Source organism: Hemitrygon akajei, chromosome 22, assembly GCF_048418815.1.
Source record: "Hemitrygon akajei chromosome 22, sHemAka1.3, whole genome shotgun sequence".
Lineage (NCBI taxonomy): Eukaryota > Metazoa > Chordata > Chondrichthyes > Myliobatiformes > Dasyatidae > Hemitrygon > Hemitrygon akajei.
The window spans coordinates 11,841,903-11,869,074 of NC_133145.1; the positions used below are offsets into that span (position 1 = coordinate 11,841,903).

General features: G+C 44.5%; 1 protein-coding gene across 5 annotated transcripts in view; it reads left to right on the top strand.

Moving 5' to 3' along the window:
* Window positions 1–2,881: 2,881 nt before the first annotated feature.
* Window positions 2,882–27,172, top strand: part of LOC140714985 (uncharacterized) — a 129,498-nt gene continuing 105,207 nt past the window's right edge. For all 5 annotated transcript variants that reach the window (XM_073026719.1, XM_073026722.1, XM_073026720.1 and 2 more), the window contains exon 1: window positions 2,882–3,003. In XM_073026719.1, coding sequence (XP_072882820.1) covers window positions 2,967–3,003 — 37 coding nt within the window. In that variant the 5' untranslated portion in view covers window positions 2,882–2,966. The remainder of the gene's footprint in view (window positions 3,004–27,172) is intronic.

The window sequence follows — 27,172 nt, forward strand, 5'->3', positions numbered from 1 at the left end:
AGCTGGCTTGACCTATCAGCTTCCAGCTTGTACTTCTCCCTCCCCCCCAGACACCTGGCTTGACCTATCAGCTTCCAGCTTGTACTCCTCCCCCCCCCCCGACACCTGGCTTGACCTATCAGCTTCCAGCTTGTACTTCTCCCTCCCCCCAGACACCTGGCTTGACCTATCAGCTTCCGGCTTGTACTCCTTCCCTCCCCCACATTCTTCCTTTACAATCCTGTTTTGTGTGGATGCTTCTTCTCCATCAGACTGCTCTTTGTTGGAACTGCAGATTTATCACTGTTTGACCCACTTGGGAGCAGTGACCACACTCTGAAAGCAGATCCTGAGAGTTAATAAACATGAGAAAGTTCGCAGATGCTAGAAATCAAAAGCAACACACAGAATATTGGAGCGACTCAGCAGGCCCGGCAGCATCTATGGAGATGAACGCAGAGTCGACGTTTTGGGCCCAGGACTGAGGAGAAAGGGCGGTGGGGGGGGGGGGGAAGACACTGGAATAAGAAGGGCTTATGTTCCATGGGAAGCCCCACTTTTTCCCTTCTTCTTCTCCTTGAGTTTTTACAGCAGTTGGCATCCACACTGTTGCATCTGCAGGCTTTACGGTCCCTGGTCCCTCAATGTCCATTCACTTGACTGCCTAAAGTTGTCTGTCCAGTCCAGTCACCCTTAAAAAACTAAACAACCATTTCCTCCCCTGATCACTCTCCCCACATTCCAATAAACCTTTAACACTGTTCTCTACCAGTCCTGTTTTGCGTAATTGTTGTAGCATTTGTTGTCTTTCCTGTGCAAATTTCCTGCATGAAATAAAGATATGCTCTACTGCTTCAGTCTCCTGACATAGATCACAAAGACCTGTCGGATGTTTATTTATGATGGCCAGAGCACCATTAAGGTTGCTGTGCCCAATTCTCAGTCTACTTGCTCCTTCCGCTTTACTCCCCTACTCCTTCCCATATCTACTCTGTTCTGAATTGAATGTAAATGTCTTCTTTTTATTGCTCTATCCCAATGCTGCTGCCACTGTTGATTTATCCTTCTCCACACTATGCTCTTCCCCTCTGATTTTGATAGCTTAATATTGACCTCTACAGATCCTTTTTTGACTGATGCTTTTGCCAGCTTATCTGCTGTCTCATTTCCCTTAATACCAGAATGTGCTGGAACCCACATGAATGCGATATTTTTGCCTTGTCTAGCCAGTCTTGAATTTGCAAACAGGATTTCATAAAGCAGATCCTGGTGTTCTCTAGCTGTACCCACCTTAATGCTTGCAAGGGCCGATACAGAATCGCTACATATCACAATATTATTACAATCAACCTGCTCACTCCATTCTAGTGCCAACAATATGGCAAACATTTCAACTGCATAAACACTCAAGCAATCCAGCGTTCTCTTGCTAATTTCCACTTGATAACTTGGCACAACAGTTGCAGACCCTGTTGCACCCGTTTCTGGATCCTTTGATCCATCGGTAAAAATCTGTACGTCTTTATATTTACATTCCCTGTACCTATGATATTCACTGCATATATCAGCCGTTTTATTACTGCATTTAATCTTAAGCAATTCCAAATCTACAGAGGGATTTTCTAATACCCAGAAAGGTCTGACAGGCCACACCACACTTGGACAAAACTCTTTATCATATACACCCATATCTTTTGCTGGTTGCTCTCCTGTCCAGCCAAAACTTTCTTTTTGTGTCCTTTCCTTCTCCCAGCACGTCTCCAACACCCTTTTTGTAAGATGCCTATCACCATGCACCCTTAAATTAATCCAGTAATTGCCCTCCAGCTGTTTATGTTGCAGCCCCAATGGCATTTCATTTGCTTCAACTTGGAGTGCACACACTGGGGAAGTTCTAACCACTCCCAAGCACACCTTTAGAGCCTGAGCTTGCACGATATCCAGTTCTGCTAACACAGAATTTGCTGCTGACCCGTATACAATACTTTCATAATCTACTCTTGATATTATTAATGCTACATAAATATACTTCGGTGATGCAAAATCAGCACCCCATCCCAAACCAGCAAGCCACCTCATGACATTTATCACATTTTTACATTTAGCAACTAGATATCTAACATGTTCTCTCCATGTTAATCTCAAGTCAAAGTGCACTCCCAAAAACCAAAAACTTTCAACTCTCTCCAGGTTACTTCCATACAGAATCAGATTAAGTCCCCTGAGCTTTTTCCTTGTAAAGAACATGGTTTTTGTCTTCTCTACTGAAAATTTAACACCCCACTTTGTCCCCCACTCTTCAACTTGATTAATTCCATCTTGTATTTTCATAACTGTATGTTCAATATTTCTCCCTCTTTTCCACAAAGCCCCATCATCTGCAAACAATGACCTCCCCACATCCGTTGGTATATTTATGAATATATCATTTATCAAAACGGAGAATAAAGTTGGACTCACTACACTCCCCTGAAGCGTCCCGTTTTCTGCAACATACTGGCTTAATAGCTCTGATCCTATCTTCACTTGAATAGTTCTCCCGTTTAAAAAGTCCTTAACCCAATTGAACATTGCCCTCCCCCCGATTCCCATTAAATGCAGCTTGATTAGGAACCCCTCCTTCCATAACATATCACAACATCAAAACAAACTGCAACCATTGTCTATTTACTTGTGCTTTTCTTATTTCATCCTCTAGACACACCGCTGGATCCAGAGTATTCCTTCCTTTCCTGAACCCACCATACCTCTACTCTCCAGAAAGTACACTAACCTCTCATTTATCCCCGCTTGAGGCACCGCCCCTCTCAGTGACGTCACTAGCCCCGCCCCAGTCACCCTCTTTCCTGATACGTCACCCGGCCCCGCCCTGTCACCAAGGAAACGCTGCCTGGCTCCGCCTCCGAGCGCTGGTCCGGCAGACGCGAGTGTGTGTGGAGCGGGGTCGGCATTAAGGACGGGGCGATACCGCTGTGCCCCCGCCGGAGATGTCCCGGAAGGAGCCGCTGCTGGGCGCCCTGAAGGGTGAGTATGGTGCGGGGCCGGGGACCGGGGGCTGTGGGCTGTGGAGGCGTGCCTGGCTTGGGGCCACAGTGGGCTCGTCTCTGGCCGGGGGCTGTGGAGGCGTGCCTGGCTTGGGGAGTGGGCTCGTCTCTGGCCGGGGGCTGTGGAGGCGTGCCTGGCTTGGGGAGTGGGCTCGTCTCTGGCCGGGGGCTGTGGAGGCGTGCCTGGCTTGGGGCCACAGTGGGCTCGTCTCTGGCCGGGGGCTGTGGAGGCGTGCCTGGCTTGGGGAGTGGGCTCGTCTCTGGCCGGGGGCTGTGGAGGCGTGCCTGGCTTGGGGAGTGGGCTCGTCTCTGGCCGGGGTACTGGGGACTCGCTCCCGTGTAGGAGAGTTCGGCAGATGCAGGAAATCACAACTACTTTTAAACGATCGGGGGACGGGGGGGATCTAGCAGAGCAAAACGTCCTCCACTTCCATGTCAGAAATATGTCCGCATATCATCTATGTGGAGGAAGCATATTTGAGCAGGACAATGATTATAGTTTGAGCTATATATTTATCCACTATTATTTTACTGATGTTTTCAGGTCTAGAATTAATAAATTGATTGCAGAAGTTACAGTGATTTTTGAATGTTATGAAGTTTGATCTTTGGGATGTTAGCATACTTGCGAATTGGAGATTTCCATACAGTTTTTGTATCTGCAGTTGTCTTTTGGACACTGGTTGAACGCCCAGGTTGGTGTGGATTTACATTGACTCTATTATGGTTATTCTATTACGGATTTATTGAGTATGCCTAGAAGAAAACGAATCTCCGGGTTGTATATTGGTGACATACATCTATTTCGATAATAAATTTATTTTGAACTTTAAATTCGTGTTTGCAGTCACTACCTGAAGAAAATATTTATCTGAGACAGTAGGTTATAAATTAATGAGTCATGCTTGTTATATTTCTGTAGGGCAGCCTTTGTGTCAGCAGCTCTACAGTATGTGGTATATCTGTTTCCTTGTATGATCCTCTGTATTTTGCTTTGCATTTCTTTACAGTCTGTGACCTGAGCATTTTCTCTGTTTGTTGGCTCCCTAATTGAGAATCAAAATCTAATTTATTGCCACTGACTTGTATGACATGAAATTTGTGTTTTGTGGCATAGTACAGTGCAAAGACATATATTAGAAAAATAAAGCCACTGTTCTAATCTTTTTACTTTTCCGTATCTCTACCACCCCACAAGCTCTCCATTTCCCTTTTCCTGATCTCTCTGCACTTCCCTCCAGCCTAGTTCCAGAAACAAATAGGACTTGTATTAACAAACCTATCCATGTGATGGAGAATGAATCACAGAACATTTATGTCAGAAGAAGGCCATTTGCGCTGCTCAAAAATGAGGTAACCAATCTAATGCCAGCCTCCACATCCAGGTACGGTGTTACGGTGGAATAAAACTTTGTGAAATATTGGTTAAGAGCCTGAACGGCTCCGAGTGACGGTTTAACTCTTTGTGAGTTGTAAAGGTGTCTGTACAAGTTAAATACTGTAGGGTTGTTAATGGGGAGGGGTGGGTGAGTGGGTGGAGGTGTAGATCAGCCTCGTTGCTTAGGAAAGCCAGCGGTTTTTGAGTCTGGTGGTCCTGGCGTGAATGTTACGTAGCCTCCTCCCTGACGGGAATGGGACTGACCGTGAGCAGGGTGAGTGGGGTTCTTCACGATGTTACCGGCTGTTTTCCAGCACCCTTCTGTATATATGTCCTTGATGCGTTGGGCAGTTTTGTTGTGGAGCCTTCCTATCTGCCGCGGTGCGGTGTCTGTACAGCGAGTGTGGATGCTCCCTGCTGGGCATCTGTAGAGTGCGGAGTTCAGCTCTAGCCTCCCTCCTCAGAAAGTAGAGGCTTTGGTGGTGAGCTTTCCGGAGTAGCTTTCTTGTGTAGCTTTCTGAGACCGTGCAAAATGTGCGCTCCCAGGAGTTTAAAACTGCTCGCAGTTTCCACCGTTCCGCTGATGTAAAGAGGGGTGTGAAGAGTGCGAGTTCTCCTGACGTTGATAACCATCTCCTTGTCTTGTTGACACTGAGGAAGAGGTTATCTGCCTGGCATCAAACCTCGAGCTACTTCACTTCCTCTGTAGACCTGACAGTGTGATCAGTCGGGTGTGGACTGATGTGTGAGCACACAGCCCTGGGGCACCCGTGTTGAGGATGATGGGGAGGAAGGAGTGGTCCTGCATCCTTACTATGTGAGCTAAGAAGTCCAACGCCCGGTTGCACAGTGCTGCATTTAGACCGAGGGGTAGGAGCTTGTTCACCAACGTCTGTGGGATGATAGTGTAGAAAGCAGGAACAGCATAGGCATGATATTTGCTATGGCATCTGTCAGAGCAGTTCTGTCCGTGAGCATATTGGTGAGCGGCAGGAATGGAGTTTTTCATATGTGCCATTAGCAGCTATTCCAAGCACTTCATGTTGATTGGGGTCAATGCCACCGGGCGATAGTCGTTTAGTTCTTCAGATGTAGAGTTCTATGCTACCGGGTTGATGGTGGCCTATTTAAAGCATGTGCAGACAGTAGCCTAGATGAGTGAAATGTTGAAAAGGTCAGTGAAGACTTGGGTGTGCTGGTATGCATACTTCAGGCCTGCATTGTTGTCTGGCTCAGACTTATGGGGGTTGACTCTCTGTAGGGCCGACCTGGTGTTTCTGCTATGACAGGCAGTGGCTGCTCCCCTGGGAGGGGGTTAGCTTTCGTGGCCGGCATTGTGTTGTGACACGTGCATCACTGGTAGAGTCGATTCTGTAGTCAGTAACACTGAGGCCCAGCTGCAAATGCCAGGCATCATTATCGACAGGTGCCCCTAAACTTTTTGTGTGTAGCTGGTCTATGAACTTTCTCTGGGATCTGTTTGTCTTCAGACTTGAAAACAATGTCCCGGGCTTTTAGCTCCTCTGTGTACCGCAGGGCAATGAGACCAGGAGCACCAAGGCTCAGAATCAGGTTTATTATCACCAGCATGAGTGGAGAAAATTGTTAACTTAGCAGCAGCAGTTCAATGCAATACACAATATAGAAGAAAAAACAAAATAATAGATAGATAGATAGATACTTTATTCATCCCCATGGGGAAATTCAACTTTTTTTCCAATGTCCCATACACTTGTTGTAGCAAAACTAATTACATACAATACTTAACTCAGTAAAAAAATATGATATGCATCTAAATCACTATCTCAAAAAGCATTAATAATAGCTTTTAAAAAGTTCTTAAGTCCTGGCGGTTGAATTGTAAAGCCTAATGGCATTGGGGAGTATTGACCTCTTCATCCTGTCTGAGGAGCATTGCATCGATAGTAACCTGTCGCTGAAACTGCTTCTCTGTCTCTGGATGGTGCTATGTAGAGGATGTTCAGAGTTTTCCATAATTGACCGTAGCCTACTCAGCGCCCTTCGCTCAGCTACCGATGTTAAACTCTCCAGCACTTTGCCCACGACAGAGCCCGCCTTCCTTACCAGCTTATTAAGACGTGAGGCGTCCCTCTTCTTAATGCTTCCTCCCCAACACGCCACCACAAAGAAGAGGGCGCTCTCCACAACTGACCTATAGAACATCTTCAGCATCTCACTACAGACATTGAATGACGCCAACCTTCTAAGGAAGTATAGTCGACTCTGTGCCTTCCTGCACAAGGCATCTGTGTTGGCAGTCCAGTCTAGCTTCTCGTCTAACTGTACTCCCAGATACTTGTAGGTCTTAACCTGCTCCACAGATTCTCCATTAATGATCACTGGCTCCATATGAGGCCTAGATCTCCTAAAGTCCACCACCATCTCCTTGGTCTTGGTGATATTGAGACGCAGGTAGTTTGAGTTATAATAATAAATAAATCAATAACATTGTACCTATATTGAATAGATTTAAAATGGTGCAAAAAAACAGAAATAATATATATTAAAAAAGTGAGCTTCAATGTCCATTTAGGAATCAGATGGCAGAGGGGAAGAAGCTGTTCCTGAATCGCTGAGTGTGTGTCTTCAGGCTTCTGTACCTCCTACCTGATGGTAACAGTGAGAAAAGGGCATGTTCTGGGTGCTGGGGGTCCTTAATAATGGATGCTGCCTTTCTGAGACACCACTCCTTGAAGATGTCCTAGGTACTTTGTAGGCTAGTATCCAAGATGGAGCTGACTGAATTTACAACCCTCTGCAGCTTCTTTCAGTCCTGTGCATTAGCCCCCCTCCCCCATACCAGACAGTGATGCAGCCTGTCAGAATGCTCTCCACAGTACATCTATAGAAATTATTGAGTGTATTTGTTGTCATGCCAAATCTCTTCAAATTCCTAATGAAGTATAGCTGCTGTCTTGCCGTCTTTATAACTACATCGAAATGTTGGGACCAGGTTAGATCCTCAGAGATCTTAACACCCAGGAACTTGAAACTGCTCACTCTCTCCACTTCTGATCCCTCGATGAGAATTGGCTTGTGTTCCTTTGTTTCACCCTTCCCAAAGTCCACAACCAGCTCTTTCGTCTTACTGACGTTGAGTGCCAGGTTGTTGCTGTGACACCATTTCACTAGTTGGCATATCTCACTCCTGTAGGCCCTCTCATCACCACCTGAGATTCTACCAACAATAGTTGTATCATCAGCAAATTTAGGATGGTATTTGAGCTATGCCTAGCCACACAGTCATGTTTATATACAGAGTAGAGCAGTGGGCTAAGCACACACTCCTGAGGTGTACCAATGTTGATATTCAGTGAGGAGGAGATATTATCACCAATCTGCACAGATTGTGGTCTTCCGGTTAGGAAGTTAAGGATCCAATTGCAGAGGGAGGTACAGAGGCCCAGGTTCTGCAACTTCTCAATCAGGCAAATTGCAATGGGTCCAGGTCCTTGCTGAGGCAAGAGTTCAGTCTAGTCATGACCAGCCTCTCAAAGCATTTCATCACTGTAGATGTGAGTGCTACTGGGCGATAATCATTAAGGCAGCTTGCAATGTCATGCAAACCCTGCCAGAGTTGTCATACATCCGATGTCGCCTCCAACCTCATTTGAAACTGTCTCTTCAGCCTTGAAATAGCCCATCGCAAATCATACCTGGTTTTCTGGTACAGGCCTGGGTCACCAGACATGAATGCCACAGATCTGGCCTTCAGAGATGACGTACCTCCTGATTCATCCATGGCTTTTGTTTGGGAATGTACAGTAAGTCTTTGTAGGCACACACTCATCATTCACACAGGTTTTAATGAAGTCGGTAACACTGCAACATACTCATCCAGGTTCGAAGATGAATCCCTGAATATAATCCAGTCCAGCGATTCAAAGCAGTCCGGTAGATGCTCCTGTGCTTCCCTTGTCCATACCTTCTTGGTCCTCACTGCTGGTGCTGCAGACCAGACTCCGCCAGTACTCAGGGAGTAGAAGTGATCAGACTTCCCGAAGTGGGGGCGTGGAATAACACGGTAGACATTCTTGATGGTTGTGTAACAATGGTCCAGTGTGTTGTTTCCTCTGATATTGCAAGTGATCTTTTCAGACTGGTCTGGTTAAAATCCCCCAAAACGATGGTGAAGGTGTTAGGGTGCGCTGTTTTGTGCATGTTGATCCCATTGCTCACACCATCTAAAGCCTGCTTGACATTGGCCTGAGGTGGAATGTAAACTGCTACCAAAATGACCTCAGAGAACTTCTGTGATAGGTAAAAAAGGATGGCCCTTTACTGCTAGATACTCCTCCATCTCTGCTTTTGAGAGACTCTAGATCGATCCTGACTATATCTGTAGTAAACCCGTCGATCTGAATTGCTGCATCCAGTACGGAAGGGGTTAACCAGGATTCCATGAAACAAAGGACACACGCGGTCCTAATGTCCCTCTGATTCAGCACCCTAGCTCTGAGGTCATGGATTTTATTCACCAGAGACTGCACGTTTGCCAGCAAGGTAGTTGGTATTGGGAGTTTAAAACTCCGTTTCCTTGAACACACTTGTATCCCTGATCTGCAGCCACGCTTCCTGCGTGGAATCCTATGAGGATGCATCTGTCCACAATCAATATTGTTTCTGTCTATCTTAAGCACTAGACATTTTTGTTGACTGTACTGACCCCGGAAGCAGTTGTGCTTTTTAGCTGTATCAGGCTGAAACGAGAATATTTCATTGAGAGTTCTGCAGCTACTTGTGTCACTCCGAGGTGCCCCAGCAGTCCCTTCTAGTTCAGTCCTTTTTTATATCATATTTCAATGGTAAGTGTAATATCATGCTTCTAAATGTGTATTAGTCAACGTACTTCTTGTACTATGTTCAACATTTAACTTAAGTCCTTTGGAACAACTTGAGCAAGTATACCTTCAAAGAGATTGGTACTAGCCAAGATCCTCAGATTTGTCCCAATATTCTCAGATTCTAAAGCTCTTCCTCAAGAACTATTTTTTCAACAGCTTAATCATCTACAGTATCCTCTCCTTTCTGCAAAATGCCCTTCTATTCTGAGCCTGTGTCCTCTGGTCTTAGACTCTCACAATATAGGAAACATCCTCTCCACATCCACTCTGTCAAGGCTTTTCACCATTCAATAGGTTTCAATGTCATCCCTCATTTTTCTGAATTCCAGTGAGAACAGGTCTACAGCCATCAAACATTCTTCATATGACAAGCCATTCGATAATTTTCGTGAATCTCCTTCGAACCCTGTCTAGCTTCAGCAATAAAATAATTTAATTCATTATGTAAATATAAAGTTGTAAATATAGAGTGCTTGCTTCAATGAAGTCACTTACCTGCCACACTGTGCACAATGGGCACTGTGTTCTGCTCAGGTCCATTGTTGTCCAGTATTAAATTCAAAACACGTTAAGTTTGACTTGGAGAGTTGGACAGTATTGTATTTAGGTTTTGTTGGCTTTCTCATGTCTTCATATTGGTAACTGAATATGACAGAGGAGATGTGAAAGTAATTTCCTCTCACAAAAAGGAAATAGTGCTAAGCAAGAAATTCTGCAGATTCTGGAAACCCTGAGTGACACACTCAAAATGCTGGAGAAACTCAGTGGGCTAGGCAGAAAAATAAACGGTGAATGATTCGGGCTGAGATTCTTCGTCAGGACTGAAAAAGAGGGAAGAGCCTCTTACTATTTAACTAATATTAATAATAGCTAATAAGTTTCAGCAGTAACTTGGCATCACAACCCATAATGATCATCACCTCCTTCTCAGCAAGTAAGAATGGGTGGTACATAAATACAACTTCACCTTTTGCGAAATCAAGCATATTGCTTGAACCACAGCAAGTAATATCTTTGAAAATAGACTCTTATGTGGAATATACAGTATAACTCATCAATAGTATGCCCGTATAAATGCACCGTGAATAATCAAATAGATTATAGATCCAGGAAGATCTATGAGAATATATATCAGATTGTAGGTCTCAACCAAGATTAATGGGAGGAACAGATCCTTTCTGTTTGCACCAGGAATCTATTACTCAGTGAAACCCTCCTGTTAAATTGTCTATTCAATGAGTAACCCAACCACTGAATATTTTCCACAAAATAAAACTTTCTGTTTCCTTACAGTTATCTTTTCTGTAAATAAAAGGATGTTCGGTGAAATGGAGAACAATTTTGCCATCTGGGATGTTACCCCACCAACTCTACACTGACTTTGTTAACTGCATGGTGAAATAGAAAAGAGAAAGTTAAAGCAAACTTTATCGCCACTGTTTGAGATCCTGCCCTTGAACTCCACTTCAGAAAAATTCAGTGGAAGTAACTAACTTTGGCAATCATGATCCTAGTTAAACAAATGCTTGACATAGCTTGGTTTGGGGAGACCAAGCTATCTCTTGGGATTGTACTGTACTGCTCCACTCGAACTTTAGCAAGACCTTTGACAAGGTCCCTTATGGTTGGCTAGTCCAAAGATTAGATTGCATGAGAGTCAAGGTGAGTTAGCTAACTGGATTCATAGATCTTTGGTAGAAGCAGAGGGTGATGATAGAAGGTTGTTTCTTGGACTGAAGGCCTGTGACTAGTGCTGTTCCACAGTAATTGGCACTGAGACATTTATAAAATGATTTGGATGATAATGTAAAAGACATGGTTAGTAAGTTTGCAGATTATACTAAAATGGGTAGTATTGTACACAAAGAAGGCAGTTATCAGAAATTAAAAGGGGACCTTGATCATTTCGGTAAGTGAGCCAAGGATTGGTAAATGGCTTTCAGTTATGATAATTGTAAGGTGATCTCATTTGGAAAGTCAGATTGGGGTAAGGATATATACAATGAATGATAGCGCCCTGCAGAGTGTTGAGAATAGATGGGAATAGGAAAGTAGTGCCACAGGTAGACTGGGTGGGGAAGGTGGTGTTTGACCCTTGTCAGTCAGGGCACTGAGAATATAAAACGTATGCTGTAGTTGTACTGTACAAGACATTGGTGAGTCTGCATTTAGAAACATAGAAAATAGGTGCAGGAGTAGGCCATTTGGCCCTTCAAGCCTGCACTGCCATTCAGTATGATCATGGCTGATCATCCAACTCAGAACCCTGTACCTGCTTTCTCTCCACACCCCCTGATCCCTTTAGCCATAAGGGCCACATCTGACTTCCTCTTAAATATAGCCAATGAACCAGCCTCAACTGTTTCCTGTGGCAGAGAATTCCACAGATTCACCACTCTCTGTGTGAAGAAGTTTTTCCTCATCTCGGTCCTAGAAGGCTTCCCCTTTATCCTTAAACTGTGACCCCTCGTTCTGGACTTCCCCAACATCGGAAACAATCTTCCTGCATCTAGCCTGTCTAATCCCTTTAGAATTTTATACGTTTCAATAAGATCCCCCCTCAATCTGAATAATATACATTGTAGAAATTTATAGAATGGAGCTTGCAGGGCCTTTGCAATTGGCGTAGATTTTAATTTCTTTATCTTTCAAGTGAACTTCAGTTTTTTTGTTTAAAAGCTGTTAGCCCACTGCATCTCGTAGATGGTGGGCACTGCAAGCTAGGGTGCTTCCTTAATGAAAAATAAAATATGTATGTAGATTGGGACCGGGGCTGCACAAATATATACCTGGCCCCATCTAGCTGTTTGCCTTGAGAAAGCTTATGGCCTGTTAAATGATATATAATGAAGAAGGCAGTTAAAGTAGGAGTAAGCCTTTCAGAGAATGTGAATCAAAAACATCGAAAACCTACAGCACGATACAGGCCCTTCGGCCCACATGCTGTGCCAAACATGTACTTACTTAGAAGTTACCTAAGGTTACCCACAGCTCTCAATTTTTCTAAGCTCCATGTACCTGTCCAGGAGTCTCTTAAAAGTCCCTATCGTATCCGCCTCCACCACCGTTGCCCGCAGTCTGTACCTACTTCCAAGCACCTTAAAACTGTGTCCTCTCATGTTAACCATTTCAGCCCTGGGAAAAAGCCTCTGACTATCCACATGATCAATGCCTCTCATCATCTTATACACCTCTATCAGGTCATCTCTCATCTTCCACCACTCCAAGGAGAAAAGGCTGAGTTCACTCAATCTATTCTCATAAGGCACACTCCCCAATCTAGGCAAAATCCTTGTAAATCTCCTCTGCACCCTTTCTGTGGTTTCCACATCCTTTCTATAGTGAGGTGACTAGAACTGAGCACACCAAATGGGGCCTGACCAGGGTCCTGTATAGCTGTAACATTAATAGCAGGAAGCAAATGACAGGTGTGTTCAATCAATGTTTTGCCTCAGTCTTCATTGACAACACTGGAAATATCTCAAAGATAACAGGTGGACTAAATTCAGATGACGTGGACGAACTTGTTAGAAGTCCCAATCACAAGGGAGAAAATATTAGAGAAACTCCATGGGCTAAAGCTGGACAATTTGCTGGAGCAAACGAAATGTAAAGTTTCTGATTTTGCCAATAAAACAGAAATAGGTGGAAGGATGTGTTGTGATGAGGACATTACAATCTATGTCACTCCAAAGGGATGCAGGTAAATTAAATCTGCCCGACTTGCTGAGTTCCTCCAGCGTGTTGTGTGTGTGCTTTGACCCTAGCATCTGCAGAGTATTTTGTGTTTAGGTAAATTAAATATTTGGGCAAAAATGTGGTAAATGGTGCTTAATGTGGTCATGTATTTTGATAAGAAAAATCAAAAGGCAGATTATTACCCAATTAGTGAGAAATTACAAATGAGGTTCAGTGGGATCTCAGTGTTTTAGTGTATGAATCTCGAAAGGTTAGCACGCAGGTCGTGTGAGTAGTAACAAAGGTAAGTGGCAGGTTATCCTTTATTGTGAAGGGTTTTATTTAAGAATAGGGAAGTTTTATTACAGTTGCTCAGGGTGATGAAGAGGCCACACCTAGAATACTGTGCACAGTTTTAATCCCCTTGGCTGAAGAAATCTGTAGAAACAATGAAGGCTGTCAAAGGAGATTCATCAGGCTAATTTGAGGGTTGTCCGATCAAGAGGGGCTTGATTGTTTGATCTGTATTCCATGGAATTGTAGAAGAAAGAGAGCTGACCTTATTTAAATACATAAAATACTAAGGGGGCCAACAAGGTCGATGCTGAGCAACTTCTCATACCGACCCCTCAAGGAGGACCCCATTCCGTGCCATCAGAAAACTGTCTCATCCACTCGAGTACTCCCAAACTCATTGATCCTTACCCTGTTTCTATCTCCGACACGATCCTGCTCCTGTCCTACTGAATACACCTTCTCATATCTCGATTCCTTTCTATCTTCCTTGGTTCAGTCCCCTCCATCTTGCATGTCCTCAATCCCCTCAGTAACTTTTCAATCCCTGGCCTTGACGCCTCATCTTCACCATGAATGTTCGGTCCCTAAACCCTTCTATTCCCCCATCAGGAGGCCTTAAAGCCCTCTGCTTCTTTCTAGACAAAGGAGCCAACCAACCTCCTCCACCACCACCCTCCTCTGTCTTTCGGAACAGGTCCTTTCCCTGAACAATTTTTCCTCTGGCTCCTCCCACTTTCTCTAATCCTGAGGCATAGCTATGGACACACATGGGTCCCAGCTATGCCTGCCTATTTGTTGGCTGTGTTCGAGGCCTCCCCAACCTTTCATCTGCTACATTGACAACTGCATTGGTGCTGCTTCATGCACCCATGCTGAGCTCGGCAATTTCATCAACTTTGTCTCTAACTTCCATCTTACCCTTAAATTCGCCTGGTCCATCTCTGACACCTCTCTCCCTTTTCTTGATCCCTGTCTCCATCTCTAGAGACCAACTGTCAACTGACATCTTTTATAACCCTATCGATTTCCATAGTTATCTTGACTATACCTCTTCCCACCCTGTCGCTTGTAAAAATGCTATTCCCTTTTCTCAGTTTCCCTCCCTCTACTATCGATGCTGCCCTCACCTGCTTCTCCTCCATTTCCTGTACATCTGCAGTCACCCCATCTTCCAGCCACCATAACAGTGTCCTTACCTACCACCCATCAGCCTCCACATCCAACACCTTATCTTCCACAGTTTCCACCATCTCCAAAAGGATCCTACCACTAAACATCTCTTTACCTCTCCCCCCTCCACTTTTCGCTGGGTTTGCTCCCGGCGCGATTCCCTCATCCCTCCCCATCTACCCTCCAGGCACTTATCTCTGCAATCGGCCCAAATGCTACACTTGCCCATACACCTCCTCCCTCATGTTGATTTAGGGCCCCAAACAGTCCTTCCAGGTGAGGCAACATTTCACCTGTGAATCTGCTGAGGTTGTCTATTGTATCTGGTGCCCCCGACGCAGCTTCCTCTACATTGGTGAGACCCGACGTAAATTGAGGGGCCACTTGGTCGAACACCTCTACTCCATCTGCCACAAGTGTAACTTCCTGGTGGCCAAACATTTTAATTCCAATTCCTGTTCCGGAAGTATCAATCTTCTTGTGCCAAGATGAGGCTACACTTATCGTAGAGAAACAACCCCTTATAGTCTGTCTGGGTAGCCTCCAACCTGATGACGCGAATATTGATTTCTCCTTCCTGTGAACAAACTCCCCCTTACCTCCTCTCCCCCTCTGACCATTCACTTCATCTCACCTCCCTATCACTTCATCCTGACGCCCCTCCTCCTTGCTTTTCTCCTGTTGTCCACTCTCTTCTCCTAACAGATTCTTTCTTCTCCAACCCTCAACTTTTCCACACACCTGCCTTCCAGCTAGCCTCTTTTCCTCCCCCCATCTTTCCCCCTGCCTTTTCATCCTGAAGAGGGTCTCAACCCGCAACGCCGACTGTTTACTCTCTTCCATAGATGATACCTGACCTGTTAAGTTCCTCCGGCATTTTGTGTGGGTTGCTTCAGGTGCTGAGCTGTTTTCACTAGTGGGAGAATCATGAACAAAGGAAGTTAGCCTCAAAGTAAGTGGTTCATCATTTAAAACTGGCATGCTTAGAAACTTCTTCTTTCAGACAGCGGTGAATCTCTGGAATTCTCTGTCCCTGAGGGTGGTGGAGGATGTCTTATTTGAAAGTTCAGGGAATAGAGGGTTGTGGGGAACTGGCACAGAACAGAAGCTGAGGTCAGCATAAATCAGCCATACTAAAAATCGGGGCAGGCTCGAGGGACCTGGTATCTTATTGCTGTTCCTATTTTCTTGTTGTGTTCCAGATTAAACTGTACCACTCTAGGAATTCGACTGGGCATTTTACTTGTGCATGGTTCCACAAAGTTGTGCAATGCTTTTGGGGGGTACTGAGGCAGAAGTTGTACTTGGATATCACAGGAATTACTGTGGCTGAAAGCTTTTATAGGTGTTCACGTTGCTGTGCAATGGGGTCCCCACCCTACCTGCAAGGTGTCTGCATTGACCTTTCCACTTACCTCTGTTTCCTTGCCCCGTCCATGATTTACCAGATTTATTTAACATTCCATCCTATTGCTTGAGTTGAGGAGCTGGATTTTGAATAGACTTGTTGTTCATACTGAAATATGTTACTCTAAACTTGCTGCATTCCTACAGGTGTCTTTATCTTTTTAAATTTCAACTGAACAATTGCTTTTTCCTCCGGGTCCTGGCCATCATGATAAAGTGCTACAATGAAGGTCAAATCCTTTATTTATGTGACTGCCAGACTAGTATTTGTTGCCCATCCCTAAATGCTTTTGAGAAAGTGGTGGTGAGTCACGGCCTCACACTACTGCTGTCCCACAATGCTGTTGAGGAAGGAGTTTCAGTATTTGGACTATGCAACAGCAAAGGAGGATCAAATTGGTAAAGGACTTTTGAGAGAAGATGGAAGTAGTGGGGGACAGTTACTTACATGTGCTGAATGTTCCTGCTAGGAATTCATGTGCTTGGCCATCTTGGGGGTGGCCTACTTAGCAAAGGTGCACCTGTGAGGGATTGTGTGAGTGCTGAGGATGGTAAATGAGCTGCTTTGTTTGACTGATGTAGCTGCATATCCAGCAGGCTGAACGTATTTCATCACGTTCCTCTGGAGAAACTCAGCAGATGATGGGAAATTGGGAAGTGAGTTACTTGGCTTTTGCTGTTTAGGCCATATTATTTATGTAGTTAGTCCAATATAGTTTCTGCTTATTGACCCACTCCCCCCTCTCCTTGCCAGTTGTTAATGCTGAGGTACTTTGAGATGGTAATCACATTGTATGTCATAGTCATGTGCTTAGCTACAATTGAAGATCATAGTGGACTTGGTCTTCGATGTTAGCATTCACTGAGAGATGGATCCCATAATCTGCGAAGCAGTTCGTGTCTTCCGGGGTACCTTTGTGAACCTTAACTGTTAGAGGGCAAGTGTGGTGTAGCAGAGTTAGGCTGGTTTTTCGAGAATGAATCATTACCCTTTGCAAAGCCTTCAAGAATTTTCAAATACAAATGTTGTCATTGTGTGGATGTTCCACCACTGAGGTTCAGTGACCTAGGTTCTGGTATGCAATTCTTAACGTAGAGCAGCTTCCCATTAGTTTCCAAAAATGTTTCACTTCCATAAAAAAGTTTGATGGAGGTGAGGTACAACACTAAGGCTACGAAGTTTCACTAGATGGTCAAGTACCCTCTCCTAGGCCAACATGTTCCATATTGAAGCCCTGGTTACTCTCAGTTATCTGTGTTGCATTGGTCACGTCACTCAGATGCCTAAAACCAGACTTCAAAAAAGGATTCTGTTCTCAGTTCAGGCAGAGGAAAAGATTCGAGAATGAAAGGGAATAAAGGGAGTGCAAAATTTAAACTTGTGACCCACGATCACTCAATGTGGAGAAGGAGTAATTGGGATGGTGTTAAGGCCATGTACTGAAGCACATTGAGTCCTGTCTGACTGACAGAAGTAACCGAGCAGCTCAGTCGACCTGCCGTTTGCCCTCTCAGCCAGAGAATCTGTGGTTTCCATATTGGCCTTCGCTACTCAGAACCCTCAAAATTGTAAACAGAAACATATTTGACCTGCTTGCCATTGATCAGTCCATGTTTAGAATATGATTAGATCTTGCCACACGGAGGTCTGCTTGCACTTGAAACTAGACGTTGTGCAATAAGAAGCAAGGATCTTAGTATGGAACAAAAATCACTGATGGAGTAGCTGAAAATGCTTGGCCCTCAAACTGTCCTGAACCTGTATGATTGACCTTCGCAAACCACAACCTTCCCAAATGCAGATACTAGGATGTTTCCCCACAAATCTATTGACCATTCACTGCTCTACTTGGTCAACTGCTGGCTGCCCTGATACAAGGTTTCTGATTCTGCGTTTTTTGTCTGTGTTTGGGCCACAGTTGTGGTGATCTCTGAAGATGGGTGGTCCTTGACAATATCCAAATTTGGTAATGCTTGATTACAAAGCCTTCATCACTTCAGTCTTAGACAATGAACTAATAGGCCAGTTTGAAAAAGTCACTAATTATCATCAACAAATAACTTAAGGAAACAACACAGTGGACCACTGTTACATCACCATCATGAATGCCTACATGCTATTCCACGTCCACACTTCAAGATGTCTGATCACCTGGCTGTACTTCTGCTCCCTGAGTAGAGGCAGAGACAGAAGACTGCAGCACCAGTAGTGAGGACCAGAATAGTATGGACAAGGGAAGCACAGGAGTGCTTACAGGACTGCTTTGGTAGACTGGACAATATTTAGGAATTCATCTTCAAATCTGGATAAGTATGCTGCAGTTGTTCACAACTTCATTAAAACCTGTGTGGCTTTGAAAACTTGCTGTACGTTCCCAAACCAGTAGCTGTGGATGAACTAGAGGTTTGTCATCTGTTGAGGGCTAGATCTGTGGCATTCAAGGCTGGCAACACCAGGTCTGTACAAGGAAACTAGGTATGACTCGTGGAGGGCTATTTCAAGAGCAAAGAGACAATTCTGAATGAGGTTGAAGGCGACATTAGATGCACGTCAACTCTGGCAGGGATTGAAGGACGTTACTTCCCACAAAGTGAAACTCAAAGGCATGAATGGCAGCACTTCTTCACTTCCAGATCAGCTCAACGCCTTCTATGGCCACTTTGAAAGGGAGAATATAACTACACCTGTGAAAATCCCTGTTGCACCGGGTGATCCCGTGATCTATGTCTCGGAAGCCAATGTTAGGATGTCTTTCAGGAGGGAGAACCCTGCAAGGTAGCAGGCACTGATGGAGTAGCTGGTAAGGCTCAGAAAACCTGTGCCGACCAACTGGTGGTATTCAAGAACATTTTCAACTTCTCACTGCTATGTCGGAAAAAAAGGCAACAATTATACCAGTTCTAAATAAGTGTATTGTGAGCTGCCTTAATGACTATCACCTATTAGCACTCACATCTACAGTGTTGAAATGCTTTGAGAGGTTAATCATGGCTAGACTGAACTCCTGCCTCAGCAAGGACCTGGACCCTTGCAATTTGCCTATCACCATAATAGGTCTGCGGCAGACACAAGCTCAATGGTTCTTTACACGGCCTTAGATCACCTGGACAATACGAACACTTATATCAGGATGTTCGTTAATTATAGCTCAATATTTAACACCATCATTCCCACACTCCTGATTGATAAATTACAGACCAGGGCCTTTGTACCTCCCTTTGCAATTGGATCCTTGACTTCTAACCTGGAAGTCACAATCTGTGCGGATTGGAAATAATATCTCCTCCTCACTGAATATCAACATTGCGCAACTTAAGGGTGTGTGCCTAGCCCACTGCACTGCTCCCTCTTGTACCCATGACTGTGTAGGTCAAATCCCATCTGTAAATTTGCTGATGATACAACCATTGTTGGTAGAATCTGAGATGGAGAGGAGAGGACGTTCAACGCCTGTAAAATGAAAGAGTGGATTGTGGACTCCAGGAAGGATAAGACGAAAGAACCTGAACCAATCCTTATAGAGGAGCAATTTCAAGTTCCTGAGTGTCAAGATCTCTGAAAATCTAACTTAGTCCTGACATATCAGTGCAGCTATAAAGAAGGCAAGATGGTGGCTATATTTCATTAGGAGTTGATTTGGTTGTTATCTAAAACTCTGAAAACTTCTACAGATGTACCATGCAGAGCATTCTGACAGGCTGCTATGTGGGGTGGGGAGGGGGCTACTTCCTCAGACCAAAAGAAGCTACAGAAAGTTGTAAAAATTACTCGGCTCCATCTTGGGTACTAGCCTCTGTAGTATCCAAGACATCTTCAAGGGTCGGAGCCTCAGAAAGGCGGCATCCATTATTAAAGTCCCCTATCATCCAGGACATGCCCTCTTCTCACTGTTAACATCAGGGAGGAGGTACAGAAGCCTGAAGGCACACACTCAGTGATTCAGGAACAGCTTCTCCCCCTCTGCCATCTGATTCCTAAATAGACTTTGAACCCATGAACACTACTTCATTTTTTTTTTCAATATTATTTCTCTTTTGCACTATTTTAATCTATTTAATATACTGTATATTTACTGTAATATATTTACTTATTTTTTCTTTCTATATTATCATGTTTTGCATTGTACTGCTGCTGTTAAGTTGACAGATTTCACCACACATGTTGGTGATAATAAACCAGATTCTGATACTAACAAGGTTAAAATTATGCTTCCCTTTGAAGACAGCATGACTGGCCAAGCTTCCATATCATTTGGAATGTCCAGTCCACCAAATGACTCCTGACTCTCATTCGTGAAACTGGTACCTCATCATACTGCATCTGCTTGGAATTGCCTGGCCCTCGCATATGCAGGCAGCCTCCTCCACAGTGACGTGGTCTCTGCTGGGATTGAACCCCAGACGATCCCACTTTATCAATTCATTGGATCTATAAGTCTGTGCCCTGGAATATTAAAGAGAAATCATTACAAAGTGCCAGGAATAAAAGCCTTCAGTAACACACACGAAATGCTGGTGGAACACAGCAGGCCAGCTGACCCTTTGTCAGGTCTCGGCCCGAAACGTCGACAGTGCTTCTCCTTGTAGATGCTGCCTGGCCTGCTGCGTTCCACCAGCATTTTGTGTGTGTTGCTTGAATTTCCAGCATCTGCAGATTTACTCATGAAAGCCTTCAGTAACATCAGTAAGTGCACTGAGCAGGTGAAGCAGGAATCCGGCAGTCCTTTTCTCTCAGCTACCCCACTTTCCTTTCTGAGACACGGTGCCAGACTCTGTGGTGGAGACCTGGTTGCTGCCCCTCTCTCTGGTAACTCGTCCCTTTCAACAGTCTCCAAATTGGTATACTTATTACCCATTATTCATTAACAAAATATACTTTATTCAAAATAAAATTATGTACAATAAGCCATTCATTTGACTCTCAATCACAGATGTTTCCACTATATTCTATACATTTCCACACTTTTTGCCACTCTATTGTTTCATCTTTACATACCATTGTTGAGGGATATACTCCCTGCCACCTGACCCCTCAACTCCCCCGGGGGAAGAACTCTAAACCGTGGTCCTTCCCCACTGGGCCCTTGCGGTGGCTACACCAAGTTTCAGTGCGTCCTTCAGCACGTACTCCTGCAGCCGAGAATGTGCCAGTCGGCAGCATTCCCCCACGGACATCTCCACGTGCTGGTAGACCATCAAGTTTCGGGCTGACCAAAGAGTGTCTTTCACCGAGTTGATGATCTGCCAGCAGCACTGGACGTTTGTCTCCGTGTGCGTCCCCAAGAACAGCCCGTAGATCAGAGAGTCCCCTGTAACGCAGCTGCTGGGGATGAAGTGTGACACTAGCCCTTTCATCCTCCTCCATACCTTATTACCGACGGGACTGATCATAAGGGTACTCTGCACCAGCTGCCCATTTCCTTTCCTCTCTTGATAGTCAGCCAGGTATCTGCCTCTTGCAACTTAGGGTGACAAACTCCTTCTAGCTCCTATCTATCACCTCCTCTTTTTTTTTCTGTAAGAGCCACAGCTCCAGTTCCTTAACACGTTCTCTGCGGAGGTGCAGCTCAGAGCGACTGGTGTAAATGTGGTTATCTGGGAGTCTGGAGGTCTCCAAGAATTCCCACATCTCACACAGTAACACAACACAACCCCTGAGCTATTGTAACAGACAAAGAATGAAAAAGAAACTTACAGAAACGTATCTTACCCAGGCCTGTTCTCACCTAAGCCTCTTGAGCCAAAGCCACTCTAACAATGGTCCACTCCAATAATGGCTGCACTGTTTGTCCCTAACCTATTTTTATTTGTCGTTGCTAATGAATCGTGATATGATTTGACCACTGAGAAAAAGCCAAAAGCTCGCAATCACTACTTTTCACCCCTACCTGCGTGGAGCCTCCTCTGTCGATTCGATCAGACCATCGGAAATATGTGAGTGGCATTTACACAGATTAGTGAGACAAATGCTGGATTCACTGGCAGATATAAATGCAGAACTCTGGGTGTTCAGCAGATTTGCTGAGGGTTTTTGGCATGAACTGTGCCTGTTGCTGGCCGCTGCCCTCCCTGACAGCACCAGGCTATATGTTTCAGCCCATTGGCAATGTTGTTTTTGTACTGTTTAGTGGTGCAACTAATTTTTGCACTATAACCATTGATCTTGTTTGTGTGAGTGGAGTGGATCAAATTGGCTTCAGTGCCAGTGGAAACGTCTGGGAGGTAGAGCTGGAGTGCGGAGTTCAACTCCCAGTAGGATCATGCACTTGAGACTCCTGGTCAAAGATGATCTCTAATGCTTTTCTTTTGTGCTTGTAACTCTTACTCTGCCTTCTCAGGGATTATAAGAGATCCCAAGGTTTGTCGTCAATATTTATCCCTTGAGTTACCAATTATTATCAATCTGTGTTTTTAAAGAAGCTTACTGATTAAACTGGAGTGTTTCTTATTATCAACCCTATCTTTGCCTCTATCAGGTTTCCTTCCTCTTTAGCTCCTCCCCCTCCATCTCTAGCCTTGTGCTTTCCTGGAAACTAAACAGTCCATCAGCCTTTCCAGTCTCCTCAGAATTGAAGTAGTGAAAATCTGAAACTATCCGTCCTGGTTAGGCTCCTCTGCTCCTCTTCAGTGCAAACACGCCTTTCAGATCCTGTGGCAAACCAGAACTGTACAGTGCTCCAGGAGAGGGCGAACCTAGGTTTTATAAAGCTGTACCACAATCACCCAACTCTTAAAAATTGAAGAATAGCTTTATCTGTCACGTGATACAGTTCGATGTAAGTTTGCATCAATGACTAGCATAATCCAAAGATGTGCTGGTGGCAGCCCATTAATGTCGTCATGTTTCTGGCACCAACACAGCACGCCAGCAACTTGCGAACCCTAACCTGTCAGTCTTTGGAACGTGGGAGGGAAATAGATCAAGTGTTACACAAACTGTTGCAGTACTGTGCCACCCTTGTATCCCATATCTCTTTTTCACATTGTCCTCTATCTGCTACTCTCTAGAATCCTTGGGTTAGTACACTAAGGCATGTCTATTATTCTGTAGGACCCTACCATTTATTGTGTATGTTCTGATTTCATTATCCTTTTAAAGTTATCCCTTCCTAACCAAATAGTCATAATCATTTGGCAGACTGTAATTGACCAGTCAGCTATGAGGCCAAATGTGACTAATTGAGAAAGGCACCTTGGTGGGCTTGGATGACTGAGGCTAAAGGGCCTATTTACATCCTGTATAGATGTATAACTATGACTACCCTCCCTGCTCTATGCAACTTCACTATTTTTTGTGTCATCTGCTGTCTTAATAATCATACCTCCTTCATTCAAATCCAAATCATCACTGTGTACAATAGACAGCAAATGTCACAGTCACAGTCAGTAATCACAAAGACATCCTTGAATCCTGTGAGCATTCGCTGTGGGCTAGTTTCCCATTCAGACTTTGTCAAAGCCTTACTGAAGCTATGCAGAGAATATTTAATAACAATACCCTCATCAGTGTGTTTTCTACCTGATTAAAAACATTCCATGAAATTAGGATTCCCTCCAGAAAGCTATACTATCTTTAACTAATCCCTGCCTTTCCAAATGTAGATTAATGTAATTGCTCATTTTTTCTCTGATAATTTCACTGTCCCTATCATTAGTTTCATAGACCTGTTATTTTCTAGCTTATTCCTGCTGCTGCTCTTGAACCAGAGTACCACTTTAGCTGTCCTCCAGTTATCTGATATGCTACATGTGGCCAGTGGCAATTTTAAAAGCTGCCAGGACTCCAGCAATCTCCTCCCTTCTGTTCCACAGTAACACAGGATGCATTGCGCCAGGCCCTGATGATTTATTCACCATTAAGCCCACTATGAAATCTTAACTTGTTTTTTGAATTTTGCATTCTCATTCCCTAAATTCTCCAAGTAGAAGGTCCATCTCCTTCAGGATGGGTGACCCTGTACACAGAATGCCAGTTTGGTCCATCTCCTTCAGGATGGGTGACCCTGTACACAGAATGCCAGTTTGGTCCATCTCCTTCAGGATGGGTGACCCTGTACACAGAATGCCGGTTTGGTCCATCTCCTTCAGGATGGGTGACCCTGTACACAGAATGCCAGTTTGGTCCATCTCCTTCAGGATGGGTGACCCTGTACACAGAATGCCAGTTTGGTCCATCTCCTTCAGGATGGGTGACCCTGTACACAGAATGCCAGTTTGGTCCATCTCCTTCAGGATGGGTGATCCTGTACACAGAATGCCAGTTTGGCTCATACTTCTGTCCCCGTACTTTTACCCTTGCAAAATGCTTCATGGTTTTCCTTCATCCTGCCAACCACTGATATTTCTTGCTGTTCTTTTGTCCTAATTCCTCTGTACACTTTCTGTATTTCTGAAGGGTCTTCCTGGCTTCCAGTTCTGAAAGGGCAGAAAAAAATGACACTATCATCTGCGATTGTAACAAACGGAAGAGCATAATATGAAAACAATCCCTATGGCCTAACTCACTCATGCTGACCTAACTGCCTTGCTGAGGTAGTCCCACTAGTCTATATTTGACTTGTGTTGCTCTAAACATAAACATAATACTGAGATGAGATGAGGAAAAACTTCTTCACACAGAGAGTGGTGAATCTGTGGAATTCTCTGCCACAGGAAACAGTTGAGGCCGGTTCATTGGCTATATTTAAGAGAAAGTTAGATATGGCCCTTGTGGCTAAAGGGATCAGAGGGTATGGAGAGAAAGCAGGTACAAGGTTCTGAGTTGGATGATCAGCCATGATCATACTGAATGGCGGTGCAGGCTTGAAGGGCCGAATGGCCTACTCCTGCACCTATTTTCTATGTTTCATGTATATGTGTTAAACCTTTCCTTTAGATGAGCCTTTCCAAATGTTGTGCAGACACTGCCATTGTTCCAGTTTCTACCACTTCCTCAGACGGCTCATCACTCTCTGTTTGAGAAACTTGCCCCTTAGCTCCCTTTTAAATCTTTCCCTTCTCACCTTAAACCTAGTTTTAGACTCCCTACGCTAGGGAAAAAGACTGCGACCCTTATGATTTTATGATCCTCTAGAAGGTCACACCTCACCCTACTTTGGTCCAGAGAAAACAGTCCCAGCCTATCCAGTTGCTCTTTATAACTCAAGCCCTCTAATTCTGGCAACATCATTATGAATCTTGGAAACAGTCTCTCGCTTAATCACATCTTTCCTGTAGAATGGCAAGTAGAACTACGGATAATATTCCAGTTGTGATCTCACCAACATCCTATACTGCCGCAGCATGATGTCCCAACTTTTGTATTCAGAGCCCTGACTAATGAAGACAAACATGCTTCACCACTTTGCCTCGCTTTCAGGGAACTATGTACTTAATACCATGCTTAATGCCACCTTCTCCACTTTGCCTCCCGATGCCATCACTTTCAGGGAACTATGTACTTTAACCCCTAGAGGTTTCTATTCTACCATGCACTAGGGCCCTGTCATTTACTGTTCAAATGCTGCCCTCATCTAACTTCCCAACCTTCATTATCCGCCAGGCCGCCGATCTTGGTGAACAGTCCCTTTGGCCCACGATGTTGTGCCGAGCTAACTAAACTGGTCCTTTCTGCTACGCAACGTCCTCATTCTTCCATTCGCTACACATTCAGTCACACGTCTGAGAGCCTCTTTATGCCTCTATCAACACCCTTGGCAGCGTATTCCATGTGCTCAAGGCATCAGACAAGAGCTCAGTGATTGCTTGCTGGTGACAAATAAAACAAAGAAAATACTGAATATTTCATTAATTACACTTTTTCTGCGAAATGTCACTGCAAATAATAGACTGTAACTTCCCTGTTGGAGTTGAGCTTTTGAACCGCCTGTACCACCTGGCCCTTTTGTGGTGGGAACTGAAATCCCAAAGGTGCAGGGGCTGAGAGTGGGGAATGAGCTAATACTTGGTCATTCCTGGAGCAAACTTGGAAGCAATTCGATTTGACAGATCCGAGGCAAGGTGAGTGGAGGTGATGCAGAGTTGAGGTGGCTGGGCCTGAGAGTGAGGAAAGTCCCGAGGTTAAATTGATTTAAGCGCCGAGCTAGATTGGAAAAATTGGGTACAGGCCGAATTGAGGTGGCGGGACGTATCGAAATGGCAGGTTCCAGGTCTGAGAGCAAGGTCTGGAGGATTTCAATTTGGCCTGACACTTAAAAGGACAGGGTGTCGGGAGCCAGAGGTGAGGCACAGCCTGTTCAAATCGCTGCTTCACGAAGTTTACTTGTCTCCATGTTGATCAACTCGTGACTCCGCGAGGTGTTCTCATCTCTCAACCGAACTGTGGTTGTGGCCTGTAACTATCACAGTGTGAACTCACATTTGTGAACTTCAATTCTGAATGCTTACAAACAAGCTGGAGGAACTCAGCAGGTCGGGCAGCATCCATTGAAATGAGCAGTCAACGTTTCGGGCCGAGACCCTTTGTCAGCAATTCTGAATGCTATTCGCTTACTTTTATTATTTGCACACTTCTGTTTTTCTTTTTTATCTCTCTTCATGTTGGGTGTTTGATGGCTTTTTTGTTTTAATAGGTTCCCATTGTGTTTCTTTGTTTTGTAGCTGCCTGTAAGGAGATGAATCTTAAGGTTGTATAAAGTGTACATACTTTGAAAATGTACTTTGACTTCTGTGTAAAACAAAAGCTCATCCTGCACATCTCTCTTCATCTTACCCACCTCACCTCTAGTACTGGAGTTGAAATACTCATGCGATTGTGCCACCTACATTAAAATATTTGACAAACAGTAAGGGACCTAGCACCGATCCCTGTGGCACACTACTGGTCACGGGCCTCTGATCTGAGAAACAACCGTCCGCTCCCACCCTCTGACTCCTTCTATCAAGCTAATTTTGTATCCAGCTGGATTCAACGCGTTCCTGCCGACTGGACCAGTCCACCATGCGGGAACTTGTCAAAGTCATCGCTGAAGTCCACATAGACAACATCCACTATTCATCCTCTTCTTCATAAATTTTAGTCAAATTCACGAGACATGATTTCCCATGATGACTATCCCTTGCATATAAATCCAGTAACTCCTGCAGCCCGTTCAGCTGCCTTAAAATAAGTGCCATGTTTGCTCCCTCCAGCCTTCTGTTATCTCACCTGTGGCAAGGAAGCTAGAAAGATCTCTCCCAGAGCCACAGCAATTTCTGCCTTTGTTTCTCACAACGCTCCAGGTTTCACTAGGCCCTAGGGATCTATTCTCCTTTTTGTGCCTCAGGACTGCCAATGTCACCTCTCGTAATGTTGATATGCTTCAGGATTATTCCCTAAATTCCTAATCTTCTATGATTTTATCCACAGTAAATGC